This window comes from Haliotis cracherodii, unplaced genomic scaffold, assembly GCF_022045235.1.
Source record: "Haliotis cracherodii isolate W230 unplaced genomic scaffold, xgHalCrac1.p SCAF_5, whole genome shotgun sequence".
Classification (NCBI taxonomy): domain Eukaryota; kingdom Metazoa; phylum Mollusca; class Gastropoda; order Lepetellida; family Haliotidae; genus Haliotis; species Haliotis cracherodii.
The window spans coordinates 33,635,833-33,652,815 of record NW_027266308.1 but is presented as its reverse complement, the minus strand read 5'-3'; the positions used below and the strand labels follow the sequence as shown (position 1 = coordinate 33,652,815).

General features: G+C 41.8%; 2 protein-coding genes across 4 annotated transcripts; one reads left to right on the top strand and one right to left on the bottom strand.

The window, feature by feature from the left end:
- Window positions 1–6,111: 6,111 nt before the first annotated feature.
- On the bottom strand, window positions 6,112–10,967 carry LOC139443428 (2-amino-1-hydroxyethylphosphonate dioxygenase (glycine-forming)-like). Of its 3 annotated transcripts, none has more exons than XM_071224418.1 (4): window positions 10,940–10,967; window positions 8,855–9,017; window positions 7,653–7,878; window positions 6,112–6,387 (listed from the first exon to the last, which is right to left on the bottom strand). In XM_071224418.1, exons 2-4 carry the CDS (start codon window positions 8,996–8,998, stop codon window positions 6,179–6,181), a joined length of 579 nt encoding a protein of 192 aa, XP_071080519.1. In that variant the 5' UTR covers window positions 8,999–9,017; window positions 10,940–10,967; the 3' UTR covers window positions 6,112–6,178. The 3 variants fall into 3 exon arrangements, with proteins under 3 accessions (XP_071080519.1, XP_071080518.1, XP_071080520.1); XM_071224417.1 differs by having other exon boundaries at window positions 10,881–10,964; XM_071224419.1 differs by lacking the exon at window positions 10,940–10,967 and adding an exon at window positions 9,510–9,539.
- Window positions 10,968–14,530: 3,563 nt separating this feature from the next.
- On the top strand, window positions 14,531–16,657 carry LOC139444053 (toll-like receptor 2 type-2). Its single transcript, XM_071224957.1, has one exon. It carries the CDS (start codon window positions 14,531–14,533, stop codon window positions 16,655–16,657), a length of 2,127 nt encoding a protein of 708 aa, XP_071081058.1.
- The last annotated feature ends 326 nt before the right edge of the window (window positions 16,658–16,983 follow it).

Sequence of the window (16,983 nt, the reverse complement as noted above, 5' to 3'; positions counted from 1 at the left end):
TTGTTTTTGAAAGCCGTTCAAGTCGGAGGATATACGGATATACAAATTTACGAATGTGAATAATTTATCGTTTTTCACAAAGCAAACTACTTTCCTTAGTATAACTACCTTTGGAAACATGCTTATTGGCCCGAAGTTTGCCCACAATTGTGTTCTAACGGAAGCTGTCCAAGAATAAACACAGTTATTGAAGTGATGCATAACGGGTGCTATTGAAGCGATGCATAGAGGAGCTGTTGAAGTGATGCATAGCGGGTGCTGTTGAAGTGATGCATAGAGGGAGCTGTAGAAGTGATGCTTAGAGAGAGCTGTTGAAGTGATGCATAGAGGCTGCTGTTGAAGTGATGTATAACGGGTGCTATTGAAGCGATGCACAGAGGAGCTGTTAAAGAGATACATAGCGGGTGATGTTGAAGTGATGCATAGAGGGAACTGTTGAAGTGATGCATAGTGGAGCTGCTGAAGTGATGCATAGAGGGAAGCATTGAAGTGATGCATAGAGGGAACTGTTGAAGTGATGCATAGAGGGAACTGTTGAAGTGATGCATAGAGGGAACTGTTGAAGTGATGCATAGAGGGAAGCATTGAAGTGATGCACAGAGGGAACTGTTGAAGTGATGCATAGAGGGAACTGTTGAAGTGATGCATAGAGGGAACTGTTGAAGTGATACATAGACGGTTCTGTTGAAGTGATGCATAGAGGGAGTTGTTGAAGTGATGCATAGTGGAGCTGCTGAAGTGATGCATAGAGGGAACTGTTGAAGTGATGCATAGAGGGAACTGTTGAAGTGATGCATAGAGGGAACTGTTGAAGTGATGCATAGCATTAACTGTTGAAGTGATGCATAGCATTAACTGTTGAAGTGATGCATAGAGGGAACTGTTGAAGCGATGCATAGAGGGAACTGTTGAAGTGATGCATAGAGGGAAGCATTGAAGTGATGCATAGAGGGAACTGTTGAAGTGATGCATAGAGGGAACTGTTGAAGCGATGCATAGCATTAACTGTTGAAGTGATGCATAGACGGTTCTGTTGAAGTGATGCATAGCGGGAACTGTTGAAGTGATGCATAGCATAAACTGTTGAAGTGATACATAGACGGTTCTGTTGAAGTGATGCATAGAGGGAGTTGTTGAAGTGATGCATAGTGGAGCTGCTGAAGTGATGCATAGAGGGAAGCATTGAAGTGATGCATAGAGGGAACTGTTGAAGTGATGCATAGAGGGAAGCATTGAAGTGATGCACAGAGGGAACTGTTGAATGGTGTTCTAACGGAAGCTGTCCAAGAATAAACACAGTTATTGAAGTGATGCATAACGGGTGCTATTGAAGCGATGCATAGAGGAGCTGTTGAAGTGATGCATAGACGGTTCTGTTGAAGTGATGCATAGCGGGAACTGTTGAAGTGATGCATAGCATAAACTGTTGAAGTGATACATAGACGGTTCTGTTGAAGTGATGCATAGAGGGAGTTGTTGAAGTGATGCATAGTGGAGCTGCTGAAGTGATGCATAGAGGGAAGCATTGAAGTGATGCATAGAGGGAACTGTTGAAGTGATGCATAGAGGGAAGCATTGAAGTGATGCACAGTGGGAACTGTTGAATGGTGTTCTAACGGAAGCTGTCCAAGAATAAACACAGTTATTGAAGTGATGCATAACGGGTGTTATTGAAGTTATTAAACTGTTGAAGTGATACATAGAGGGAACTGTCGAAGTTATCCATAGCATAAACTGTTGAAGTGATGCATAGCATAAACTGTTGAAGTGATGGATAGAGGGTGATCTGTAAGTGATGCATAATGGAGCTGTTGAAGTAATGCATAGTGGAGCTGTTGAAGTGATGCATAGTGGAGCTGTTGAAGTAATGCATAGTGGAGCTGTTGAAGTGATGCATAGTGGAGCTGTTGAAGTGATGCATAGTGGACCTGTTGAAGTGATGCGCAACGGAAGCTGTTGAAGTGATGCATAGTGGAGCTGTTGAAGTGATGCATAGTGGAGCTGTTGAAGTGATGCATAGTGGAGCTGTTGAAGTAATGCATAGTGGAGCTGTTGAAGTGATGCATAGTGGAGCTGTTGAAGTGATGCATAGTGGAGCTGTTGAAGTGATGCGCAACGGAAGCTGTTGAAGTGATGCTACATTGATGTACATCGGAACGATGAAGTGATGCACAGGGTGAGCTGCTAAAATGATGAACATTTGAAACTGCAGAAGGAATACACAGTGGGTGATACTGAATTGATGCACTCTGGGAGCTGCTGGTGTTATGAGCAATGGAAACTGCTGATGCTGTGTGCAATGGGAGTTGCTTATGTTATGTGCAAGGGGAGCAACTGATGTTATGTACAATGGGAGCTGCGGATGTTATGTACAATGGGAGCAACTGATGTTATGTACAATGGGAGCTGCTGATGCTATGTACAAAGGGAGGTGCTGATGTTATGTACAATGGGAGCTACTGGTGTTATGAGCAATGGAAACTCCTGATGCTGTATGCAATGGGAGCTGCTTATGTTATGTGCAAGGGGAGCAACTGATGTTATGTACAAAGGGAGCTGCTGATGTTATGTACAATGGGAGCAACTGATGTTATGTACAATGGGAGCTGCTGATGCGATGTGCAATGGGAGCAACTGATGTTATGTACAATGGGAGCTGCTGATGCTATGTACAATGGGAACTGCTGATGTTATGTACAATGGAAACTGCTGATGTTATGTGCAATAGGTGCTGCTGATGTTATGTGCAATGGGAGCTGCTGATGTTATGTACAATGGAAGCTGCTGATGTTATGTACCATGGGAGCTGCTGATGTTGCGTACAATGGGGGCTGCTGAGGTTGTGTACAATGGGAGCTGCTGATGTTATGTACAATGGGAGCTGCTGATGTTGCGTACAATGGGAGCCTCTGTTGTTATGTATAATGGGAGCTGCTGATGGTATGTGCAATGGGAGCTGCTGATGTTATGTACAATGGGAGCTGCTTATGTTATGTACAATGGGAGCTGCTGATGCTATGTTCAATGGGAGCTGCTGATGTTATGTACAACAGGAGCTGCTGATGTTACGTACAATGGGAGCTGCTGATGTTATGTACAATGGGAGCTGCTGATGTTGCGTACAATGGGAGCAACTGATGTTGCATACAATGGGAGCAACTGATGTTATGTACAATGGGAGGTGCTGATGTTATGTACAATGGGAACTGCTGATGTTATGTGCAATGGAAACTGCTGATGCTATGTACAATGGGAGCTGCTGATGCTATGTGCAATGGGAGCTGCTGATGTTATGTGCAATGGAAACTGCTGATGTTATGTACAATGGGAGCTGCTAGTGTTGTGTACAATGGGAGTTGCTGATGTTATGTACAATGGGAGCAACTGATGTTATGTACAATGGAAGCTGCTGGTGTTATGTGCAATGGGTGCTGCTGATGTTATGTACAATGGGAGGTACTGATGTTATGTAGAATGGGAGCTGCTGATGTTATGTACAATGGGAGCTGCTGATGTTGCATACAATGGGAGCTGCTGATGTTATGTACAACGGGAGGTACTGATGTTATGTACAATGGGAGCTGCTGATGTTGCGTACAATGGGAGCTGCTGATGTTGCGTACAATGGGAGCTGTTGATGTTGCGTACAATGGGAGCTGCTGATGTTGCGTGCAATGGGAGCTGCTGATGTTATGTACAATGGGAGCTGCTGATGTTGCGTACAATGGGAGCTGTTGATGTTGCGTACAATGGGAGCTGCTGATGTTATGTACAATGGGAGTGGCTGATGTTATGTACAATGGGAGCTGCTGATGTTGCGCACAATGGGAGCTACTGATGTTGCGTACATGATTGTTCATGAACCGGATATATACACATGCACAAAAGTTAAGCGCCACCATATCCATAGTCAGAAATACGAAATATGATGATGCATGACTGAATTAGGCTTCCATAGTTTCATGAACCCAAATGTGTCCAGATACCACAAGGAAAGCGTGCTTTACGTGTTGCTGCTGTTCCCCTACCCTATAAATAGTGAAATTCAAGTTTCAGACACGTGGCAGCATTTTGCTCCTGTGTGAGATTCCCCTTCGAATAGAGTTTGAAAATCAGCCATGGTGAGGAGAAAGTTAACGAACGCTGAAAGATGGCAAGTGATAGGCACGACAAATGCTGGCATGTCAGGCAAATGGGTCGTCATCAGTGTTATCACTCGTTTGATTGTCAAATAATGTCAAACCAATGATGTCAATGACAGGCATAGGTCCGGCAGGCCAAGAAAGACCTCTAACAGAGAGGATAGACGTCTTTTCAGGATAGTCAGACGAAATCCATTTGCCACTTCAACAGATTTAAGACTGCAGTGGATTACCCATCAGAGGCTCTCGACGATGACCGGCTGGTTATAACGCCAGAAGACCAGTAAAACGTCCTCAGCTGACTGAGAGACGGAATTGTCTGATATGGTGTCGTGCCCGTAGTCGATGGAACTTGGCCAACTGGAGAAGGATCTATTGATCTGACGAGTGTCGGAATGCTGCTCCGAACTGTTGATGGTCGAATACGTGTTTGGAGGCAACATAACACTCGTTTTGCACCAAGGAACATCCAGAAGACCTTAGCGTGTGGCGGGGGTCTGTCATGATATGAGGTTGTGTTTCCTTCGGCTGCAAACTTCCGCTGGTGACAATTCGTGGAAACCTGAATGGCCAACAATACCAAGATGCCGTTCTTCGTCCAGTGGTAGCCCCTAATTTTGACAACCATCCTCTTCAGACAAGACCTGTTTACATGGACGACAATGCTAGACCACACAGATCTCGGGCAGTTTTGGCTTATTTGCGTCAAGAAGCTATTGCCATTCTTCCTTGTCCGGCCTGTAGTCCGGATGTTAATCCGATTGAGCATCTCTGGGAAATTCTTGGCCGGAAAATCAGACATCGTGATCCCCAAGTTCAAAATCTATAAAGAATAACAAGTTTAATATTTCTATTTTTGTCGTGTCTGAACAAGGGCTATGGTCATATCCCAAAGGGATAGAATGGCATTATGTGCAGCACTTGACTCAGGCACAGATTGGGGCTGCCTGGGCGATGAGGGATCGACGATTGAGTGATTATTACCCTGACCCTCAGATGATTCTATGAAGGACCAAGAAGCCATTCTTATTGTAACCTCTCTTATCATTTTGTCTCAGAATCTTTTTCTGCGCTGCTGAAAGTTAATTGGAAATCCTTCTTTTAACCTGACACGGAGGTTAACAGCTCCGATCCTGCAGCGGCATGTACAGACTCGATTATTTACAGATCGCCGTCACATAGCTTGAATATTGCTGAGTGCGGCGTTAAACAACAAACAAACAAACAAACCAACAATGCTCTTCTCAGCACCTCATCTTGGAGCGGGTGATCAGCCTCTATTACTGTGTTTATTGTGTGCCATCTCACCCGAACGGCGTGGAAGGTGATCTACAATTGGTGTTCTATGGCCAAGAATCGTTCAGTTATAGGCCGCCATGATAGCTGAAATATGTTTGATGGCGTATGCATCGTAAAACAACTACACACACATGAGGAACCAGACTATGGGTTTCTTATTATTGAACTTTTCATCTTACATTTATTCATAAATTAGAATACAGTGGAATCCAGCTTCTCCGGACCACAGATATCTGGAAACCTCGCCTACTTGACGATTTGTACGTGAAACGAAATATATACTACATACAAGGCTTTATTATCCGGAAATCTGGTTTCGTGATGCGGACATTTAAATTCAATGACCAAAAGTGCAAAATACACACCATTTTGTCTCACGTACCGGATAGGGAACATGTTTGACGATGTTTGTTTTGCAATCCATCACCAAGTATCCAACATCAAGAATATCCAACATATATAAGTAATTTCTCACGGCGGATGTCGACCACATCGTGGATGCGGCCTGGAGCGGAAGTAAAACCCTGACATGACACGAATAGGTCTGCTTAAAACCACATTTGAAACTGACTGTGTGCTGATTCCATGTTAATATAACGTAGACAAACATAATCAGTTAATGTCCGTTCGTGTGTATTAGATTCATTTTATACCCCCCCCCCCCAAAAAAAAAAAAAGAAAAAGAAAAAGAAAAAAAAAGAAAGAAAAGAAATATAAAAATAGCACTGTGTGGAAAGTTAGTCTCTTCCCTTCAGGACATCCGTACAGATATTCTTAAATTTGTCGATTGAGTCCATCTTAGTTTCCGGGTCTTTGGCGCGTTCGTCCCAAGTCCGCATGCGTAATATGATCTCGCACAATGGAGATGTTTCGAATGCAGTTGCCTCTTCCGAGTCCATAGGACCTCCTTGATGTTCCAGCGTCTTCTTACTTGCCGGCGTTAACTCTGCGGAATACATGGACATACGATTAAAGGACGTCCGCTGCTCTGTATTCAACTTTTTTTTATTACCTATACAAACTGTCCAAAAGAAGAGTTCGCTATGCATTTTACTTTTTTAGGCGTACAGGGAATTCCTAACAGTGTCAACATTTTTACACAAAATAATTTAGTACTAACTGAATGAAAAGAGCAACTACAGACTAATAAAACAGTCAGCTTTAAAAAATTAGCTTAATGTGTATTGTTAGTGTGCTGTGGTTTCAACAAATGGATGAAAGCTGAGCATTTTCAGCTTCTTATCTACACTGACGTATCATTGATGGCACCTGACTTACCACGGCATGCGTAAAGCCATGTAATATGGGTATTAATAAACATTTCTTTTATTAAAATGCTCTTTTACCATATGATTTAAGTCTGATTATTGGTCGCATGGCTTCAAATCGGCGACAAATTGACTTTAACGTTCTCTCGATACACGGCAGTTGCGCAAAGAACATTAATACATACCTGCAGACACATTTAGTCTCATGACCTAACACATGCTACACAGAACGATTCAACTCAGCATAATGCGAACATCGTTATTTGTGAAAACAAATTCCTTTTCAGTAATAATGATTTCACTATACTTGACCCGATATTCTAGTAGGAAGGTGTTATGGCTACCGGAGAGCAGGACATGCTTATCCCTTTCGTGAATACCTGGTCCCATCACTAAATTTTAGTAATCCATTCATAAGATTTTCATTACTCGTTTGCCGTTTACGCTGAATGAAATCTGTTTTGGAAGATAATTGAGACTGATTATCCCCTGGTGTTGACGTGTTATATTTATGTACTACTTTTCGGTGTCTCCAAATGTGTTTGTTTGTTTGTGGTTTAACGCCGCCCTCAGCAATATTCCAGATATATGACGGCGGCCTGTAAATAATCGAGTCTGGACCAGACAATCCAGTGATTGACACCATGCGCATCGATACACGGAATTGAGACCGATGACATGCATCAACCAAGTAAGCGAGCCTGACCACCCGATCCCGTTAGTCGGCTCTTACGACAAGCATAGTCGCCTTTTACGGCAAGCATTGGTTGCTGAAGACATTTTATAACCCGGATCTTCACGGGTCCGATAAAATGTGACTCGGGTGGTAACCATTTGTGATCTCATGCTCATGCTTTGAAGAATTGGTTTGCTTGATCCCTGACAGATAGATAGAAGTGACTGGGGAGGGAAACAACATTGTAAATAATTCCCCTAAACATACTTTCATAGTAATCGGGATACTTCCAGACCAAGTATCTCTTGGCGTTCACATGACCTCCGACAAGATCGCACACGATTTCCGGAAAGCCAAGATCCTGTAGAAACTTGGCTCCAACCGTATCGTGATTCACGGCACCGAGGTTGACGTCATCGGTCACCATCTTCGGCAGCTGTTGTTCCTGTCCCACCAGATGACCGATGTCGTGAAGGAAAGCGCCAATAACTATCTGACACATAAACAGGGCCTTTCTCAAAACACGTTCTTATTTATGGAATCGGATTTTCAAAAATAAACATAAAAATAATATGAGACTTGTGTTTTGCTGGGGAAGGGCCCCAAACGTTTTCTTGAAATATTTGTCATTAAAAAATTCAAATTATACCTTTGTATTTTTTTGACACAAATAATGTTCATAAGAATGTTTCATCTAATATATAAAGACTGACGAGAAAATGTCCAGAGTAAAAAAACGTCATCAATATACATATACATATATATATATATATATATATATATATATATATATATAATGACATGTATAAAGTAAACATTTCGGTATTCCAATACAATTTATAACTGCATAAAACATGGGCTAAAAGCAACCAGTCACAAAAGCTAGATTACCTTACAGGGCTCATATAGTATTCAGCTTCTGCATGATGCTCAAGCAGGATTCATGTCATCACTCTAGCTACGGGTTGTTCTGGTCAATACTAACCGATATGAAAATAACCGAATGAAGTTAATACGCTGTTTGGTGATAGTTGATTATGATAACATATACGTGAATGTATGAGTGTAACGGGTGAATCAGGACACATTCACCTCTTCTCCAACCCATGGTATAATCACTATTTTATAGGGATTCATAACACATGCTAATGATACAGTCGCGATGGTGATTGGACACTGATTTTGGAATGATGTCAATCACTGGGTTGTCTGGTCCAGCCTCGATTATTTACAGACCGTCGTCATATAGCTGGAATATTGCTGAGTGCGGCGTTAAACAACAAACAAACACTGATCTTCTCAGCACCACATCTTTGAGCGGGTGATCAGCCTCTGTAACTGTGTTTATTGTGTGCCATCGCACCCGAACGGCGTGGAAGTGCGGCGTTAAACAAACATACAAACATAATGATAAAGGTTAGGTCGCTTTTAAAAAAATGAAAGGTTAAATATTATTTTGTAAACTTCACCTCTTTCGAATACCCCTCTGCTTCCGCCAACATTCCACACTGGATACTGTGCTGCGTCTTCGATACAGCCTCACCCAAGTAGTCCTCGTTACCATGGTTACTGAACAGTTGGAACACATGCTCCGTTACCACTCCAGGATCCATTGTAGAAAATAACAATCACCTGTGGAATCAGGAACATACATGTGGCTAATGCTGTTGGTAGACCTGTCACTCTGTGAAACTTACATCTTTACTTTGAAACATTCTCTCTGTTTGGTTTGGTTGTATATTAATCGAGGGTAGATTCGTCTTACTACATATACTAGCTTGCGTCAATATGGACTCCTCCCCATTCTTCTGTGCTTTATCCACGATGCAATATTTTCTTAATCGCCACCCGTTCAAATTAGAAAGATTGACGTCCACGTGTAAAGTTTGTAAAATTAAAAAAAATGTCCACATACATGCAGATATTGAGTTAGTCAGAATATACCGACTGCTTGTTCCCTCGAAACGGACTGGTATCAGGCCTATATTTACAGTATACATTATCACAATGGCGGAGAGAGAGAGAGAGAGAGAGAGAGAGAGAGAGAGAGAGAGAGAGAGAGAGAGAGAGAGAGAGGGTGAATATACAAAATATCAATCAATCTGGCACCATGAGGACACGTACTAGAAACTACAAACCGGTGACCTGTCGAAGTTGCCAACGTTTATCTCCCACTCCTTCACAGATTACTAATTTGACCTAACGATAACAATGTGGATCTTGTAGTACGCAATGTTCTGATTCATTTGTTAACACCCAGTTACCGTTATCACAAAAAAATGTGTCAGTGAATTGTGTTGTCAGCTGTTATTATTAAAACTATATCATGTAATCCACAAATCTTCCTCACTGAAAAAGTCCCTGGGACACAAGGCGATGCACTTGGTATGACATGTTCGTTTGTTTGTATTTTAACACAGCATTAGTCCGGCTATATGACGACGGTCTGTAAAAAAATCGAGTCTGGACCAAACAATCCAGTGATTGACATTATGGGCATCGATCCACGCAATCGGAATACGATGCCATGCATCAACCAAGTCAGTGAGCCTGACCACTCGATCCCGTCAGTCGCCTCTTACGACAAGCATAGTCGCTATGTCAGCGTGCCCGACAATGTGATCCCGCTAGTCGCCTCTTACGACAAGCATAGTCGCTATTTCAACGAGCTCGACTGCTTGATCCCGCTAGTCGCCTCTTACGACAAGCATGGGTGGCTGAAGATCTATTCTAACTCGGATCTTCACGGGTCACCCCTGGTAGGATATACCTTTGAGGCCCCCCAAGCACGTCGACGGTGGTTAAAGTAGGACATAACATAAAAGCATCCCCATTGACAAGGAGTTGCTTAATCAGTAAAATTAGCACACTAGCACACACCAAATGGTGTTTCTGTTGACGTTAAACTGTCTTGCAACATCACGTTGACTCCATCCTGCTTCAAGCATACCAATGGCTCGAAGACGCTCATTTTCGAACAGGCGTGGCATTTCGTAATGTTGAATAATTGCGTAATTTTGTTGTTTTTCTGAGTGGTTGTTGTCAGCACGATACTAAACAATGCATATGGAATCCCGTTAACGCACGTTTATACCCATTCTTGGGTAGTGAAATGCATGGGGCTTGCATAAAAGTCAATTTTTGCATGGAATGCATGATTTTCTGTAGCAGTTGCGTTTTTGTGGCTTGATTCCATACATGTACTACAATATTGAAAACCAAACTTTACTTGTTTGAGAAAAATACACTAAAATATTTGTGTCACAGGAACTTTTGTTGTTGAGTATATGTTAAGGGTTGTTGACCCATATCCGCCGACAGGCCACCAACACTAACTCTGTTAAGAGCCCTTACAGACGGTAGCCCAGTCTCTTGCTCATTTGCGTTAGGTAGCAAATCGACTTATCGCAGCAAGTAGCACTAGCGGGCAGTGTTAGACAGCCGGGAAGAAGCCACCAACACTGCCACTAACCCCGTTAAGAGCTCTTTACATACCCGCTGACAAAAGGCATTTTTCAGGCTATGAGATATGCGAGGCCTGGAGGGAGACAAACCTGTCGCCTCTTCCACGTATGGCTGTTGTCAACAGAAAGACGGAATAACCTAACGACCTTGACATCAGCCAGGTTCCCTGTGTAGCGCAACACGAGTTGCTTCCCTTATATCGTGCTTGACCCTACAATGTAACCAGTTGCCCTGTGCACGCATGACATATTAAATATAGGGTCTATTAGAGACATACGTATCTGCCTTTTATTCGCTTGCTCTAAGCGACAGATGTTTTAGGTGATTATAACTTCCGGCACGTACACGTTCCAGTCGCTTGCAACAATTGCCTATTGTCACTGTTGGAAAAACACAGACAAGGATGTTTATTCAAGCTTTGTCATCGTTCATCGAGGTTTCTGCATGCTATCTTCTATCAGCAAGCCGTGACTTTTTTTGCGGTTAAACGTATTTTATGAGCACCCGGTAGCTGAACAATCAGTGTGTGCTGTTCCCATGCAAAAACAACGGGAGTATCATGTTGACAGCAAACATCCAAATTGTGAGTGAGTGAGTGTGGTTTTACACCGCCTTTAGCATTATCACGGCGGATACCAGAAATGGGCTTCACACATTGCACCCATGTCGGGAATCGAACCCGGTTCTTCTGCGTGACGAGAGAACGCTTTGACCACTAGGCTACCAAACCGCCCCTCCAAATTGTGGCAAGAACATGCACGTGCAGATTGTGAATCTCGACCTTAAACTTATGTGTTGAAGGATGAATTATTTAATTTCAGAATAAATTTATTTTTATTGAAGTGTATATAAAGCGCGAGATATAGCGAGATATAGAAGGGACATAACACGTAATAGCCATTGGTGGCACTTCGATCGAGTCACGAATTCCCAGCCCAATTCGGCAAGGGTGGAAACTGGACTTTTATTGTCAGTTAACGCCCTTGACACGGGAAGATGGATAAAGTTATATTGTAGGTAATAACTATCTCTTCTCGTCACCTTGGATACAAAAATATAGAAAATATTATCCTTTTTCCACTCCTCAAATTTGAACATTATTGTTGAGCATGATATTTTAATGTTCCGAAACGACACATGGCAATTGGCAAGTATGGCTTGTGGTAAACGGTAACCAACTGGATCAGTGACTTTTTCGAGTGTGTGTCATCGTATCTAGAGAACGTATGATGTTGCCCACGGGAATATCTGGTGTTAACTGCCGGGCAAAAGACAGTATACTCTTTAGTTTTGACAAAAGAATTACACACATTATTCAATAGTGGTGTAACGATACATCGAACTATCGATTGATTGCGATTGCTTGTCTCACGATAGTACACTATCGATTGCAACTTGAAACAATCGCTACTATTGGCGATAGTTTGTCTAACTATCGATAGTTTCGGTAGTTAATTTGTTTGGTACATTAACTTTCTTAATAAACATAGAAACAACTCCTATGATCATCTAACCTTTGTCGTGCTTTCGTTTGCATTGCACTACTTTGTCTGCTTAATTTAGAGTTACGTCCCTTAGCTACTCGTCACTAGGCAACATTGACAAGATGGCGGACGCCACATGGCAGTTCGAAATTGTCGCCAATAAGGCAGGCAAATCGTGGGTATGGGACCATTTTGTCTTTGTCAAAACGCAAAACGAGACAGACAAGCAAAAAGTAAGTTGTAGAATCTGTCGGATAATTCTAAAGTATTCAGGAAATACAACTAATCTGACCGACCACTTGACAAGATGGCACCCAAATATTCGTCCACGTGAAAAAGGGGGATCACGGTCTTCAGTCAGTTGTAGTAACAGTACATCGAAGCCAAAACGTGTGCAATCAACCATCTTTTCGTCTCAGAAGCTGACACACATTTCTCCAACGATGGAAATCGATCACCGATGCTGTACTGCAATTCATAAATTCATAATTAAGGACCTCAGGCCCTTCAGTGTCGTCGAAAATTCAGGGAATGCCAATGTGACAATTAAAGAATTTGACAGTTTGTATTGACAAATACTAGTCATTCAATCACATTCATTCACATTGGTGCTAAAACACTGCAGTAACCTAAGACTTTACCAGTTACATGAAGTGAAATTTTGTATTAAAATGTTAAATGATAGGTCAATTTGAACTTGTTTTCTTTTCATTTCTTTTTTCTTTACAAATAGTATAATTATTTTGATGGCGTCAGTCAAAATGCTGAAATATATGCTTCTAAAGCCAGCTATAATTGCAAGTGAAAACTATCGCAATAGTATCGCAATAGTAGGGCCACTATCGCAATAGTATCGCAATAGTTGTTTTAACTATCGCAATAGTCAAAAATGCCTCAATAGTCACCCCTAATTATCAAAACGTTACCAGGCTGAAAACAGTAGCCGAAACACTGCACACTTTGACCTTTCGCCATAATCATGTCGTTTTCACGGCAGTTTATATCACCACCGTAATACAGCTGTAATATTGCAAACTGTGCCCTCATAACTATTTACTAGGTAGAAGTTCAAATTGCCACATGACGTACGGTATTTCAATCAGTGTTGAGGCTTATAAATTCTCGAAACAAGTTAGCAAAGCATTCGGACTACAATATCTGATTTCTGTACCTTGAAAAAGAACTTAAATGGCCTGTTCCGAATGTAAATAATAAAGTCTGAAACTATGTGAGCTACAGCCTCGCGGCTCTTTATAATTCCTCAGAGACTGCTTACCAATATCAAAATGAATAGTGTTGTTCGCCAAACCACCAGAAAAAATTGCAAAGAAAGTAGAAATTACACGAAATTGTGTGTGTGTGTGTGTGTGTGTGTGTGTGTGTGTGTGTGTGTGTGTGTGTGTGTGTGTGTGTGTGTGTGTGTGTGGTTTCGACACCCTAATAAATCCTCCAAAATCCAGAAACAATATACACATAACATCAGTATAGCAGTAGTGGTATCTTTTGGAACAAGTCTCGTGCTCACCATTGCATTACATAACCAGACAATTCGAACTGATTACCGCTACAGCTGACGTTTGACTATATGTAGATACATATTTTGTTGACTCCATCATATTAATCGGTAGACTTCTCAAGACATCGAAAAGTGTTTCTTTCTTCTTCTTCTCCTTCTTCTTCTTCTGTGTGTGTGTGCGTGTATGTGCGTGTGTGTGTGTGTGTGTGTGTGTGTGTGTGTGTGTGTGTGTGTGTGTGTGTGTGTGTGTGTGTGTGTGTTCTGCGTTACTTCTGACACAGGCTGTGGTAAGATTTGTTACCTGTCTGTCAGATAACTAGTGTCCATGCTACAGTTGTTCAACGTCGGGTACATTTAATCAATTACACTAAGGGACCTTTGAAATTATTAATTAACATGTGATTATCAAGACAACTTCATTTACAACGGGTCAGTGGTTACATTTACATGTATTGTAGAGACAACAGGAAGTATTTACTCGTCTTATCGCGACACATGTCTTGGTTATCCCGATGTGTGCTCATTATGTTTACCATGATAAAGCGTGATGATGACGTGAACAAATACAGAACTCGTGGAACAAAACTCTTCCTTGATTATCACGTGAATTGTATGCGCTAACATTTCTCACTTCCTCGTGAGTCGTTCTGTACTGTTCAGTGAGTGAACCCGGACCAACAATGGCGCCTGTAGGAAAACTTTTCCCCATGATGTTGTTTGTGTTTGTGTGTTCAGTCCGTTCTCATGAATGTGGAGTTAATATCACCTGTGAAAGACAACGAAAGCAATGCTTCAAATGTGAATGTGGAGACCCATGTGCGTTTTGTTCAAACACCCTTCTTACCTTCATACCCGACTTTCACAGGGAAATACTTCTCCTCAATTTCACTGGAAATCAACTGGGTGTTCTCTCCAAGGAGACGTTCATAAACGTCACAACTGTTCAAATATTGAAGCTGAAAAACAACAGCATTTCCTTGGTACATGTGGACGCATTCGAACTGCTTCATAACATGACGTGTTTGGATTTGTCTGAAAACAATCTTTGTGAAGACAAGCTAGCTCTCTCAAATATGTCCCATGCTGTGGGGAATACACAGGTTGAAATGCTTATTCTGGAGATGATTGGACTCAGTGAATCTTGTATAGAAGGGTTAAGAAATATGTCCTCATCTGTATTAAGAAGCATCGTCATCAACGACAATACTATTTCCCATCTCGACTTTTCAATATTTGAGAAAATTCAAAATCTTACCGGTATCACAGCTGCATATTGTAAAATTTATTCGACGAGTTTTATACGTTTACCGTCTCTGACAAATTTAACGTTAAGGGATAACTTTCTTACAGAGTGGCCAGACTTCTGCAAACATGACAATCAAATTATTCCCAGACTGATGAATCTCAACGTGGACCGAAATAAGTTACAGTCAATCCAAACAGACAAATTTAATTGTCTAAGAGACCTGAAGATTCTGTATATTTCACGGAATAGTTTAAGATATATTCCTCAAAATACTTTTCAAAATTTTCCAAATCTGACTGAAGTATTCCTCCAGGTGAGCTTGGCTTGTATCAGCATTGAGGAAGAAAAACCTTTCAGAAGAATTAACCCCTACGCATTCAACAGCAGCCATCTGACCACCATAGTTCTACAAGGATGTCAGCTAAAATTCCATGTGGATGTAAGCACGCATGCCTTCGCCGGTTGTTCAGGTCTCTTAAACTTAGACCTGTCTGGAAACCTCCTGGATCGTGTGACTGAAAAAGACATGAGTGTGCTATTGGGCGGTTTGTCAAATTTGAGATCCCTAAAACTGGCAAAGTGTAGATTGCTATCTTTTCCCATAGTTATAACACAAAAACTTGTCAAACTTCGACGTCTTAATTTATATGAAAATAATATAGGCTATCTGAGAGTGGGGACCTTCCGAAAATTGACTCAGCTCAAACGGTTATATCTTAACGGTAACCGTTTTGATTTGGTAAGGAAGGATGTCTTTTTCCAAACGTTTCTGTCTCGGCTTCAAATATTGGATCTAAGGCAAAACAGAATATCGTGTACATGTAAAAATCTCTGGTTCATAAAATGGATACAGGAGGGTGACCCAAACAGCGTCTTTCCAAGATTAGGGAAAAACTACACCTGTGCCAGTCCGCCTGACATGGAGGGCCAACTAATAACAAGTTCTCCCTTGTCCACACAGAAATGTTTGACTTCACCCTTTCTGTTTCCTTCAGTAGTGACCATTTCCGGACTCATTGTACTGGTCATCCTTGTTCATGCGTTCATCCACAGGTGGCGCTGGCGCATACGTTACTGTATCTACATGCTCAGATATAAGAACAGAAAACAAGATGACCAGGAGCGAATGATCTTCGCCTATGATGCCTTTGTCATGTATGCTGATGCTGACTCTTTGTGGGTTAGGAGTCAGTTGATATCTAATATCGAGACAACTCAAAGACTTAATCTGTGTGTACACGAGCGAGACTTTATACCAGGGGAATATATTGTGGACAACATAGTACATTCTATGGAAAAGAGCAATAAAGTTATCCTTGTGCTATCCAACAGCTTTAGTCAAAGCCCTTGGTGTCAGTTTGAGTTGGCTCTGGTCCAGAAACGTGCTATGGAGATGGACGGGGGCTACCTGGTGGTAGTTCTGCTGGAAAGCATCCATGCCCGGAACATGACGCCATCTCTGTATGCCCTGCTGCAGACAACAACCTACCTGGCGTGGCCAGTGGAAGAAGAAGATAGACAGTTGTTTTGGACCCGCATTGGGCAGTGTCTGCAGCAATGATTATCACAGCTTAAAGTAAAAACGTTCACTACTGTAAGTGATGAGGTTTTCACAACTGTGCAAAGGTTGTTCGTACGTAGATAGAAATTTGGATTTCATCCATAAATATGAGGTGTTTTGATAAGTTGCATATGGATGACACAGTCACTTAAGTGAGTGAGTTGGGTTTTAACGCCGTTTTTAACAGTATTCCAGTTATATCGCGGCGTGTCAGCTTAATGTGGAAAGAAAGCCCGAAGTGATGCAGGTAACAGACGTTTACCACTTCGGTGAAACACACGAGCACAGGTATGGTGCTGACAAACCTAGAAACATAATCGGGGCGA

Bases quoted from the DNA above. Each gene is read 5' to 3' on its own strand.
- LOC139443428 (XM_071224418.1), bottom strand. From the start codon at position 8,998: ATGGATCCTGGAGTGGTAACGGAGCATGTGTTCCAACTGTTCAGTAAC. The intron at 7,879-8,854 runs GTGAAGTTTACA...TTTATGTGTCAG, and splicing joins CAGAGGGGTATTCGAAAGAG to ATAGTTATTGGCGCTTTCCT. The intron at 6,388-7,652 runs GTATGTTTAGGG...TGTATTCCGCAG, and splicing joins GTATCCCGATTACTATGAAA to AGTTAACGCCGGCAAGTAAG.
- LOC139444053 (XM_071224957.1), top strand. From the start codon at position 14,531: ATGGCGCCTGTAGGAAAACTTTTCCCCATGATGTTGTTTGTGTTTGTG.